The sequence below is a fragment of the Bison bison genome, unplaced genomic scaffold (assembly GCF_000754665.1).
Source record: "Bison bison bison isolate TAMUID 2011002044 unplaced genomic scaffold, Bison_UMD1.0 scf7180017864503, whole genome shotgun sequence".
NCBI lineage: Eukaryota > Metazoa > Chordata > Mammalia > Artiodactyla > Bovidae > Bison > Bison bison.
In genome coordinates, this window is record NW_011495061.1 from 2,028,123 (window position 1) to 2,040,889 (window position 12,767).

The 12,767-nt window shown below is 48.8% G+C and overlaps 1 protein-coding gene across 1 annotated transcript in view; it reads right to left on the bottom strand.

Annotated features, from left to right (window-relative positions):
* RNF32 (ring finger protein 32) overlaps positions 1-12,767 on the bottom strand; it is a 36,566-nt gene that overhangs the window by 9,418 nt on the left and 14,381 nt on the right. Inside the window, exons 4-6 of the mRNA XM_010829261.1 lie at positions 11,190-11,222; positions 10,326-10,450; positions 10,085-10,193 (exon numbers count right to left, since the gene is read on the bottom strand). Coding sequence (XP_010827563.1) covers positions 10,085-10,193; positions 10,326-10,450; positions 11,190-11,222 — 267 coding nt within the window. The remainder of the gene's footprint in view (positions 1-10,084; positions 10,194-10,325; positions 10,451-11,189; positions 11,223-12,767) is intronic.

The window sequence follows — 12,767 nt, forward strand, 5'->3', positions numbered from 1 at the left end:
GACCCCCTGCCGTCCTTAGCGCGGCCCCGCCTGGTGTCTGAGCCACCTCCGGTGTGGCGCAGCATCACTCCGCCCTGCTCCGTCTCGTCAGGAATGTGCCAGGGGTATTCCAGGCAAGGCAGCTCTGCCAAGACAAAGCCTGGGCTGGGGGAGCGTGACTGTGGAGAGATGACCTCTGCCTTCTGCTAGACTGCTGACACCCAGCAGAGGCACCGCAGCTGAGGCGGGAGAAGACCTCATTAATTCCCCTTATTAATCGCCCTGAGACAGAAGGGCGAGCACGCAAGGCCAGGGTTCTTTTACAAGGAAGACGAATTGATTTATAAAAATAGAATGGCCGGAGCTAATCTAATCTCGAGTATTAAAGACATATCCATCTTGGTGAGGTCTTGCAACTTTAAAGGAAAGGAGCACTTCCTCATGTGTGGCGCCTAAAAATACCACAGTCTCACCCCGGCTTTGCCTTCCCTTTCTGGGGATTAGCCTTCTTTTCCCTGAAGGGAACCAGGCCAGTGGTCCCCAGGTATGGCGAGAAGTTTTCACCTATCTGCCAGACAAGGAAAAAAAAAAAGGGAATTCAGTGGAGTGGAACTTCTAGAGCTGAACAATTCAGTGTGGTCAGGTACTTCCAGCTTTCCTGCTGTTGAAACAGCCCTTCAGTCTTACCAGATGATTCTGAGGGCCTCCATGAGATGCCTGGGTTTAACTCTTACTTGGCCCAATGGACAGTTTTTGAAAGTTGGTAATGAGTCTGCTGGAGGCGTGGTTTCTCTTTGATCACCAGCAGACTCTGGACAGCGGGAGACCCCTGAGGTACGGAGCTGCGGGGGCTGCGAGGAGAGGGGACCCCGCTGCAGTGCCCCGACTTCACAGGCCCACGGAGGCGGCCGGGCCGAAATGCACCCATCTGTCGGCCTTGGGCGGTGAAGTAGGTCATGCGGTTTCTTCCTTCTAGTTACTGGCAATTTCAGTTTTTTAGACTGAATATAAGATGATTTTACATTTACTCTCGCCAGTGGTCAGTATGGAGATACAGCTTAGAAATGCGGCTTCTGGTTGCACAAGTCACCGCCAGTTTAAAGGACCCCTGGTTCCACAGAGAATGATAAACGTACCATATTCGATACTGTAGCTACTGCCCATTTTGCTCTGTAAACTGTCAGATTTCTGAAATTCAGACACTGGGTCCCTAACGGCGCACTGATCTACAGTTCTGAGCAAGGAGGGTGATGGGGTGAACACGCGGGTGTCAGAAGGCAGAGCCAAAGGCAGGCCCGTGCAGGCGCCTGGCGCTCCTGGAATGTCTCTGTCACAGGGCTGGTCTCCCACCCGCTGGGGCCTTGATGAACCCCTTGCTCGCCGAGGCTTTGGGGTTTATCTTTTACTCGATCTATCACTAGGGAACCTGCAGACCCCAATGCCTCTGAAGCTGGGCTCTGTTTGGGACACACATCTGGTTCTGAAAAACTGTCAAGATGAAGACAGTGAGAATCCAGGGCCAAGAGTTACACTTTTATTTTAAATCTCTTAACCTGTGATTTCTAGATTTGAAAGGCTCATTATACTGACAAGCTCAAGTTAAAGTATTTTTATAGGCATTTAAAGGAAAACAATCAGCTCAAACTTTTTTTAAAAACTGAAACACATGTTTGTTTCTTGATGAAAATAATAAAATTCTGTTTCCATCATTGCTGTTCAGCCACTCAGTTGTTTCCAACTCTTTGTGACCCCAGGGGCTGCAGCATGCCAGGCTTCCGTGTCCTTCACCATCTCTTGGCGTTTGCTCAAATGCATGTCCATTGAGTCAGTGATGCCATCTAACCAACTTATCCTCTGTTGCCCCCTTCTCTTCCTGCCTTCAGTCTTTCCCAGCATCGGGGTCTTTCCCAGTGAGTCAGCTCTTTATATCATGTGGCCAAAGAATTGGAGCTTCAGCTTCAGCATCAGTCCCTCCAATGAATATTCAGAGTTGAAATCCTTGAGGATTGACTGGTTGGATCTCCTTGCAGTCCAAGGGACTCTCAAGAGTCTCCATCATTAGAAAAATGCCATTGAATTATCTTTAATAGGGTATCCTTTTGAACTGAGATGAAAGTCTTTTTTCTAAAGGCACCTCTGGAAGATGACTTCTTTCTTCACTAACTCAGAGCTCACGGTTGTTTCGTGTCTAACATCTCTCTTATTAGGTTGTTACGGTATTGCACCGAGAGATACTTATTCTATTCACAGGATCGCATCTTTTAAAAAGCACATGAAAATACCCCAACCCCCTGAATAACGTGTATTTCAATCTGTGTATTAATAGAAGCCAATGCTCCGTTGTTACTAAAACTCAGGTAAAGACGATCATTTCACCCCGTTGGCCATCAGCGTGTCGGTGCTTTTCTGCTGAGCAGCTCGGCACGGTGGCGGCCGCTGACCCCTGGCTCCAGCGGCAACGTCAGGAGGGTCTGCTAAGCTCCCAGCGCACACGGGTCGCCACGCTGCCCTGGGCCCTGGGCGGGCACAGCTCAGGGCCTGGTGCGTCATCTGTTGCCTTCTAGTAATTTTATATATTCTCTTGGAAAGTATTTGTGTAATTAATATGGAACTCTTCTGAGGATAAGGTATGAAGTAACGTCTGTTTTTCTCCTTCCCATGAATGCCGAAATTAACCGTTCTTTTCAATAGGTCTTTTTCTTCACCGATCTGCTGTGTCTCCTGACTGTAGATTTAGAATCTCTGGACACCGAGGTGGGTGATTTTCTACTGGTTCTTCACCCATCTGTCTGTCGTTTCACAAGAATCTCAGTTACCAAAGTTTTATATATATTTTGATATTTAGCAAGGATGTGCTACCTCATTACAACCTTGTTGGGACAGAACTGATGTATACCGTCGTGTGAGTTTCTGGTACAGTGTGATGACTCAATGCACTTACATGTTGGGAAGCAATCACCTCAGGAGGGTGCGTGCACGCTGAGCCGACCCTCAGGAGGGTGCGTGCACGCGGAGCCGACCCTTTGGGACCCTGTGGACCGTAGCCCACAGCCATCCCAGGCTCCTCTGTCCAAGGAATGCTCCAGGCGAGAATACTGGACTGTGCTGCTGTGCCCTCCTCCAGGGGGTCGTCTCACTCCAGGGGTCAAACCCGAGTCTCTTAGGTACTGAAGGGTGAGTTAACACCATTTCCTGTCAGTGGTGAGGACATTTCTGATCCACGTTCCTGGCAGCTTTCAAGCATCTGATACAGTGTTGCTGACGGCCACCGTCAGGCTGAGCACAGGGCATCTCACAGCCGACGCTGCCCTCCGACTGGCATCTCCCCTTGCCCGCCCCTCTCCCGTGGCCCTGGCCACCACCGTTCTGCTCTGTTTCTGTCAGTTGGACTTTCGCGGGTTTCACACACGAGTGGAATCGCATCATATTTCTCTGTCTGATTTACGCCACTTAGCATAATGTCCTCAAGGTTCAAGTGTGTTGGTGCAAATGGTAGCCTTGCTTTCTTTCTCAGGGCTGCCTTCCACCGTAAGTGCACCACGTCTTCCTTGGCCATTCATCTGTTGACACTCAGTCTGCTTCTGGGTCATGGCCGACGTGCATAATGCTGCCATCAACGTGGGAGTGCAGAAGTCCCTCTGAGCTCTTGATTTCTCCCTTAGATGGTCAGATGCGCAGGACTGGAACTACTGGGTGGTACGGCAGTCCCGCTTTTACTCAAGCGTTAGTACCTCCCTGCAGTCTCCATGGAGGCCGTACCTATTTACATTCCCACCAGCAGCGCCCAGGTTCCCTTTCCTCCACGTCCTCACCAACACTTGTTCTTTCTCTCCTTTCCATTAGTCATTCTAACAGGCGGGAGGTGGTATCACCCTGGTGTTGATTTGCATTTCCCTGATCATTCCTGAGGCTGAACACCTTTTTCATGCATCTGTTGGCTGTGTGTGTGTCTTTTTCAGAAGAGTGCCTAGGCACCGCCTCTGCCCATTTTAAAAAAACCAGATGGTTGGGTATTTTTGGCTGTTGAGTTGTATGAGTTCTTTATATATTTTGAATACAACCCCCTTATGAGATTTATGATTTGCAGATATTTTCTCCCATTCTTTAGGTTGTCTCTTTTCATTCTGTAGACTGTTTCCAGTGACGTGCAGAAGCTATTTATTTTGATGTAGTTTATTTATTACTTTTTAGTTATTAAGAACATTTAATCAATAAAAATACAAACTGAACACTTTCGGAGAAATCTGGCTTCCATCCCTAACTTCTCTTCTCTCTTCCCTCCTTTCCCCTCAATTAGGTTTTTAATTAAATGCTTTATTTGTGTTGGAGTATAGCTGATATAACGATGTTGTGATGGTTTCCGGTGGACCATTTATTTATTTTTGCTTTTGGTGTTGTCTCCAAAAATATCATGGCCAAGATCAGTGCCAAGATTCCCTCTGTGCTTTTTTCTAAGAGTTTTGTGGTTTCAGGCTTTAAGTCTTTCACCCATTCTGGGTTAGTTTTGGTCACACCCTCTGTCTGGATTAACTACTTCATCCTCATACAATGGTCTTCTCTGTCTGCTGCAGCTTTAACGTCTGTTTTATCTTACAGACGCACAGCTACCCCTGCTCTCTTGGTTTCTACTTGCAGGGAATATCTTTTCCTGTCCCTTCAACGTGAGCCTATTTGCGCCTTTACTGGTAGAGCAAGTCTCTCTGTAGGCAGTTTTGCTTTTTAATGCATCTGCTCATTCTATGCCTTTTGATTGGACAAATTCATTCATTCATATTGAGAGTCATCACTGCGAGGTAAGGACTTCCGGGCGCCCCCTACTGCCTCCTGTCTGACCCGAGTCCCTGTCTTCCTCTCTTCCTCCCTCCCTGGTCCTTTGTGACTGAAGGTCTTGCGGAGTGGAGCGCTCTCTTGCCTTCTCTCTAACTCAGCGTGTCTACGGCAGGGCTCTGCTGTGTGGCTGTCACGAGGCTTCCATGAAGCATCGCACAGATGCACTGATAACTGAGTGCACACACTCCACCCTTTACTTCCCCCTCGTACGTATGTGATGTCACAATTGACATCTTTTTATAGTACTGACAAATACTATATAATTTCCCTCTTTTATAGTACTGACAAATATATTCACCGAGAAATTACTGTAGCTATGGTTATTTTTAATACTTTGTCCTTTAACCTTTACAAGGGAGCAGTATCGCACAGTATCACAGTATTACGAGGATTCTGAATTTGACAGTGTGCTCTCTTTCATATGTTCCCATGTTACTAACTGGACTTCCCAAGTGGCGCAGTAGTAAAGAATACCCCTGCCAATGCAGGAGACACAAGAGGCAAGGGTTCGATCTCTGAGTCAGAAAGATTGCCCAGAGTAGGAAAGGGCAGCCTGCTCCAGTATTCTGGCCTGGGCAAGCCCATGGACAGGGGAGCCTGGTGGCTGCAGTCCATGGGCCACAGAGTCCTTCCTGAAATCAGCATTCAGCCTGAAAAACTCAAGGTTCTCAGGAGGCGGGTCTAGAGATGAAGACCCCCAGCTGCCATCTGTTTGGGCAGGCTTTGCTGCCTGTCCTTCATTTCTGAAGGACATCTTTGCTAGCAGAGGATTCTTGCTCGGCAGTTTTTTTTCTTTTTAGCACCTTGAACATATCGCCTTCTGGCCTGTGAGTCTGATGAGACCCACCGATAGCTTGTGGGCATTTTCTTAAGTTAGCTATAAGCTTATTTTCTCTTGCTGCTTTTAAGATGCTGCCTTTGAGTTCTGACAGTTATTATAATGTGTCTAGGAGAACGTCTCTTTAAATTGCATTTGTTTGGTGACCTGTGAGGTTTACCGACTTGGATGTCTAAGTCTCTCCCCCATCTGGGAAGTTCTCGGCCACTGTTTCTTTGTATACTATCTGCCTCCTCGCCCTCTCTTCTTCTGGGCTCTAGTAATTTACACACTGATCCTTCTAACGTACTCCAAGGATCACACATGCTTTCGTCATTCTTTCTCTTTGTTCTCCCCTTACTGAATAATTTCAGAAGTTCTGTCTTCTAACTCACACTCTTCTGTTTGAAACATTCTAATGTTTAGGCCTTCTATTAAAGTTTTTTTTTTTTTTTTATTTCATTCATTGTATACTTCCACTCCAGAATTTTCTTGGTTCTTTTTAATTTTTCTATCACTCTGTTAAATTTCTCACTTTGTTTCCATGTTGTGTTCCTGAGATTGTCGAATGGTTTTTCTGTGTTTATGGTAGCTCACTGAGCTTCCTCAAGACGTCTGAGTTCTCTTCCATGTAAACCCTGGATCCCCACGTCTTTGGAGTCAGTCATCGGGAGGGTCACTGAGCTCCTTTGGCGCTGTCACAGTTGCTTGGTTTTCGCGTTCCTTTCATGTTTACTGTTGACCCAGGATCCGGTCAAAGACTTTTCATTACATTTAAATGTTATATCTCTCAAGTATCTTTGTTCAAGAACATTCCTCTTTTTTTCTTTATGACATGTTCTGTTGAAGTCAGCTGTTTCACAGAGTATTTCTCATTTCGGGTCCACCTGCTTACAGGGGCCCCTGTGGCTGGGCTCAGGTGTGTAAGTGCAAAGGCACAGCTCTGTCCCAGCGCTCCGCACGCACACGAGGGGCTCCGCACGCACACGAGGGGCTCCGCACGCACACGAGGGGCTCCGCACGCACACGAGGGCTCAGGGCCAATCTGCCCAGTGACTGGCATCGTGAGCCCTGGGCTTATAAGAGGATTACTGCACGTTTCCAGTGTATGCACTTCTCCTCCTGATAGATTCTGACTCATCTCTGGGGTGGTTCCTTTGAGACTGTGTGTGAAAAATGCAGTTCCCCAACAATCTTCCACCCAGCAGCTCACAGTAATTTACTGATATGGTTCTCAGACTGTTATCTGTGTACATCCGTGTAGTCTGGGTGTATCCATAGACTCCTGGGTGATATGAAACTCAGTGACTCAGTTTAATCATCTCTCAGATTCCACACAAGCATGCTGGCACTTAATGTTGTATATTAACATTTCCTAGATCATCCCTAGGAAAAGGTGACTCTTCATTGGAAAAGTCCCTGATTCTGAGAAAGACTGAAGGCGGGAGGAGAAGGGGTCGATACAAGATGCGATGGTTGGATGGCATCACTGACTCCATGGACATGAGTCTGAGCAGGCTCCGGGAGATGGTGATGGACAGGGAGGCCTGGCGTCCTGTAGTCCATGGGGTCACAAAGAGTCAGACACTATTGTGACTGAACAAGATCATACTTATAGCTCAACAAGTGAGTCCATCAAGTTGGAAGAGGAAGGAAAAGTCATCAAATCACAAGAGTCATTCAATAAATGATAAGAAGTGGTCTGTATCATAAAGGACGGTCTCTGGGCTCCACCTAGGAAGGCATTTAAGTATCCAAGGCCCCCAGGAGCCACCAGGAGCAGGGACAGGAGTGTATACTTCTGCCAATCTGCTACCTGATGTAAATTCAGTCTTCAGTTATTGAAAATGAGGTTTGGGTTTACAGATGTCTATTGTTCATGGCCAAACGGGATTAGTGGGCTGGGGTGAGGTGTGAAAATATTGTGGAGAAGATCTAGGAAACTAGCAGAGAGAGCCGGGGATTCTAGATTTCATAAATTTAAAGAGGCAATTATGCCTATTTGTGCGACAAAGTAGGAGTATAACTTCACTAAGTTACAACGCTTCTGGCGAAGAGTGACGTGAAGTATGGGGGGTGCGCAGCCAGCTGAGCCGCTCGACTCTGCTCCGTGTGAATGCAATGGGTGGTCTATGCTTTCCAAAGTTATCTTAAACTGATGCATGAAAATAAAAAAATTATACACAGAAGGTAAAATGACTATTGAGTCTGTCATTAAATTTTTCCAAGTGGAAATGATAATTTCTGATTTGAGAGCCCACATATATTTATGTAATAATTATATATAATAATTATTATTATATCTTATAAATTATTAAGAGGAGCACAGAGAATAAGCCTCACTGTCAGACTAAGAATGCAGAAAAGCATGAAAGGGACATAAGAGGAAGAGGAAAAACCAACATGGTAGACGGTCGCTTACTGGCTCAGAATGAACCACAACACGCGGGGTCGCCGTCTCCGGTGGAGGTGAGACAGCGGCCCCATCCAGGCTGGGGGTGGTGAGCACAGGGGCTCCGTGCGGGGAAGGGCCAAGGCTCCCTGGAGAGGACGGTAGACTCGGAGCTAGGAGCTACTAAGGAGGTGAGCCTGGTGCTCCCTGAGCCATTCGGGGGAGAGGCTCACTGTCCAGGAAACAGTGAGGGCGGCACATGTCCTTTCTATCAAGTCCCTTATCCGGGGTTTTAGCGGATCTGCTGCTTCTTCTGTAAAATGGGGACGCCTGCGAAAGGCCCAGGCGGCAGGGAACTCGGAGGTTTTTCACTGGGGTGCCTGCAGCCGCCCAGGCCGCGCCCCTGCCGCAGACATCCTCCGCGCCTGTCCTGCGGGGTGAGCCCCAGATTCCCCATCCACGGCCGCCTCCTCCCTGTTTCTGCCCCCCTCCAGCGGCCATCCCGCCGGCCAGGGAAGGGGGCTGCCCCGGGGCAGCTCCAGCCCGCCGCGCTGGGCCACAGAAGGGGCTCACTCCACCCGCATCAACCTCTGAGTCATCAAGAGACTCGGTATTTTAAGGTCCCTTGCTCACATGCTGCCTTTACTGGTGTCCTACTCCTGAGTGCAAATCAGGTACACTTTCTCGATTAAGTCTGAGGCATGGTGATTTCACATGGGCCATGATTCTGATTTTCTTTTGTGCATACTGACAGCTACCTTGCTTGGAACCGTTACCTAGCAACCAGAAAGGGCATTAGAAAAATCTGCTATGATCGATGCTTTGTGGTCAAGCTAAATCCACCTACTTTCAGGGACACTGAAGAAGCCTCCCACCCTGGGCACGCAGAAGGATGGTGGGGTCGTGAGACATCACGACCACACTGACATCAGCCCCGCAGCCTGAGGTCGGGCAGGAGGTCGGCCGACGGCCCACGGTGACCCCTCCCCAGCGCATGGGGCTCATCCTTAGGCTCTGGATACAAGGAATCACACAGCCGGAGAGAGGGCACCCCTTGCACGGCGAAGGGTAACTTCCTATCGCTCATTATCCCACGTGGGAGTGCAGGCTAGAAGACAGATGCGTTTAGAAAGGATGGAAATAAACGGGAGTGGTGCTTCCGCAGACAACGGGCATAGGACAGTGTGACTGCGGCTTTGCCCCCGTGAGTCCAGGTGACGCCGTCACAACGCCATCCCCTCTGCAGGGTGCGCCTACAAAATACGGAATCGCACTAAAGCCGCGCACAGACCGACCTGAACGACATAGTAACGTTTACAGTTAACGCGGTCTCCGGTGCCCGCTGTGGGCTAGGCCCTCCGTTCTGTGGGGGAGACAACGGCCCTCGCAGCACAGACGGGGCCCCAGGCAGGAGCCAGGGTGTCGCCCGAGGCCGCAGAGCTGGGGTGCAGGTCGGGGCTGGCCCCTCCTCTGCGCCTGGCCTTTCTGTATGAGGCGCGTAAGGGGAAGTTGTTAAACAGACCAAAATATATATGCACACACACAGGTAAAAGCTGGTTAAAGGAAAAGGTAGAAACTGCAGTTACTTATTTCTAAAACTCTCTCCCACTTTGGTGACGCCAGGAGGCCCTTCCGTTGCTCAGGAGGAGGTGTGAAACCTTGAGCAGGCTCCTTTCTTTTCTCTGAAGAGATGAGTTTATCTAAATCGCTGTCATAAGGTGGACACACAAAAGCTCGCTCTGAATTTCACCTTATCCAATTTTACAAGTTCTATGTAAGGAAAGTTCTATGTAAGGAGAAGGAAATGGCAACCCACTCCAGGACTCTTGCCTGGAGAATCCCATGGACGTAGGAGCCTGGTGGGTTACAGTCCCTGGGGTCGCAGAGTCGGACACGACTGAGCGACTTCTCTTTCATGAGGTGACTAGAAAAGGGAATCTGAAAGTATTTACCGTCAGGGTTTGAAAGCCAGTTTAAGGGGCCGGCATTCCACCGTTTGAAAGAGCCTAAACCTGAAGCCTGGCTCAGGGTGTCACGCCCCGCAGGCACGTCAGGGTCACACCCACCTTGGTTTCAAAGAACTTCCTTCTCAGCTTGGCATCTGCAGGTGGCACCGTCCGCCGCAGGTCCCGGTACCACCTCCTGACCACGTGTCCGCGCCAGGACGCCTGGATCCTAGGGCACAGGGCGCTGTCAGCCCGGGACAGCCCCGGCGGAGGGAAGACCCACACCCCGCAGCCCCCAGAGTGCGCCCGGGCTGGCCTGCCCCGTGCGGGCGGGCACACATCTCAGGCTCGGGCTGCTCACCTGGTCGCACACTTGATTCTGAAGAGTCGGGCCCCATCGCGGATCACCCGCGTTTGGTACTGGTTCTTTCTACAGAGAGGACAGGTTTTTTTATTTGTGAACTTTTCAAAAGCCTGAAGGCAAGCCTGAAGGAAAACATTTCACTTGAAATTTCACGAGTAATTACGTAGAAACAACACGTTTTACTTCTCAGGTAATTATAGTCTTCTTTTCTCGCATAATTATGAGACTTGGCCCAATTTAGATTATGAAGGGAAGAAGTTTCATCAGATGTTAACACCTTCCTCATGAAAAACGATATTTTACAAGAATGTACATGCAGGCACATCAAACACTTCTGAGAAGCCCTGTGTGAAGGTGGATGTCCCTGCGTTCAGGCGACCGGGCAGTGAACTCGGAGGGAGCGGGGCTCGCCCACGCCGGTGGACGTCACTAACCACACTCTCTCGTAGGGACATGTGCAGCTCTAACGCCACGGAGAAGTCACAATTTCCAAAACAGGATGAGCCCTACTCTAAAACCAAATTTCTAGCCATCAGTGGTGACTATGGATAAAATAAGTGGCTCTTTTCAGGAGCCGGGAAGTGAGAGAGGGCTTCCCTGGTGGCTCAGTGGTAAAGAATCTGCCTGCCAATGCAGGTTCGCTCCCTGGGTGGGGAAGATCCCCTGGAGGAGGAAAAGGCAACCCTCTCCAGTATCCTTGTCTGGGAAATCCCATGGACAGAGGAGCCTGGTGGGCCACAGTCCGTGGGGTGGCCCAGAGTGGGACAGGGGTGAGGGACCAAACACCCAGGTGAGAGGCGGCCCTGCCCTCTGAGCTCGGAGGGTGCCGTGGCCCCTGGGGGCGCGGAGGGGGCTCCTCACCCTGTGGAACACGTGTGAGCAGGAGAGCAGCACCTGTTCAGAGAAGACAAAGGAGGTTTGAAGCTTAAATTAGTTTAAAGGAGAAGCAGCATAAATGCATTAATTAAAAGAAAAGTTCTGACTCTTTGAAAGGTAAGCTGTGTTGCTTCTTTGAAAAAGTTAAGAAGCAGATTAACAACCTTGATATTTACAATATTCGGAGTTAAAGTTTAGCATGGCACAGGTATATAATCTCCACAAGAGAAACTTAACAACAATCTGAAACATCAAACGAACAGAATATTGCTACAGAATAAGTGTATATTTAAAAATGAGATGATTATAAAAGAGAAGTATTTCTGGGCAGATCCTAAGAAAGAGCACAGCTGGCAGGGACCCAGGCTGGGGGCAGGGTGCAGAGGACAGAAAGCAAACACCTTTTCTTAGGACTCTGTTCAACTCAACTGCTATCTCAAATTTAATGAGCACTAAATCCCAGAGACACATGAATTACTTTTTCTCCTTTAAATGCAGGGCAAGGGTGGCCGCCAGAAAATTCCACCTTTCCGTGGCCCACATTCCCACTGAATAATGGTATCCCGTTGTTGGTTAGTCGCTTAGTCGTGCCCGACTCTTTGTGACCCCATGAACTGCAGCACGCCAGGCTCCCCTGCCCCTCACTGTCTCCCAGAGTTTGCTCAGACTCATGTCCATTGAGTCGGTGATGCTATAATATTCTGGGTTGAGATGTTATGTCCAGACTGTCTAAAGATATTCTGGGCTGGAACAAAGGAGCTTAGACTGAATGAAGAGAAAGGCCATTGGTTCTTCCAGAAGGAAGGACCAGGGAAGGGTGAGACCAGGCCAGCCAGCATGCAGCCCACTCCCCTGCTCCGCGTTCCTGAAGTCTCTCTGAGGGAGCTGGGCTGGAGGGGGTGCAGCAGATAAACTTCGCCAGGAGTGCATGTTCCAAGGCATGAGAGCACGGGGGCCCATGCCTTCCCTGGGTCACCCGGCCTGAGGGAACCCTCCCAGTTTTAATGCATCATCCCCTCAGCCCACCAGCACCCCTTTATTCAGTCTATACTTCTCTTCTCAATGGGAAGAATGGAAGAAATATCAAAATAAATACAACTCAGAAAGTTCTAAAACCGATCCTTGAAACTTACTGCCACCAAGAAGCCTAAATTGCAAAAACTCATTAACGTGGGTCCTTTTAAATTATCATCGTTTAAGCCTGCTTCTTGGAAGAAAAGCTATGACAAACCTAGACAGCATATTAAAAAGCAGAAACATTACTTTGCCGACAAAGGTCCACCTAGTCTAGCTCAAAATTCTCCAAGCCAGGCTTCAACAGTACGTGAACCATGAACTTCCAGATGTTCAAGCTGGATTTAGAAAAGGCAGAGGAACCAGAGATCAAATTGCCAACATCCTTTGGATCATCGAAAAAGCAAGAGAGTTCCAGAAAAAAAATCTACTTCTGCTTTATTGATTATGCCAAAGCATTTGACTGTGTGGATCACAACAAACTGTGAAAAATTCTTCAAGAGATGGGAATTCCAGACCACCTTACCTGCCTCCTGAGAAACCTGTATG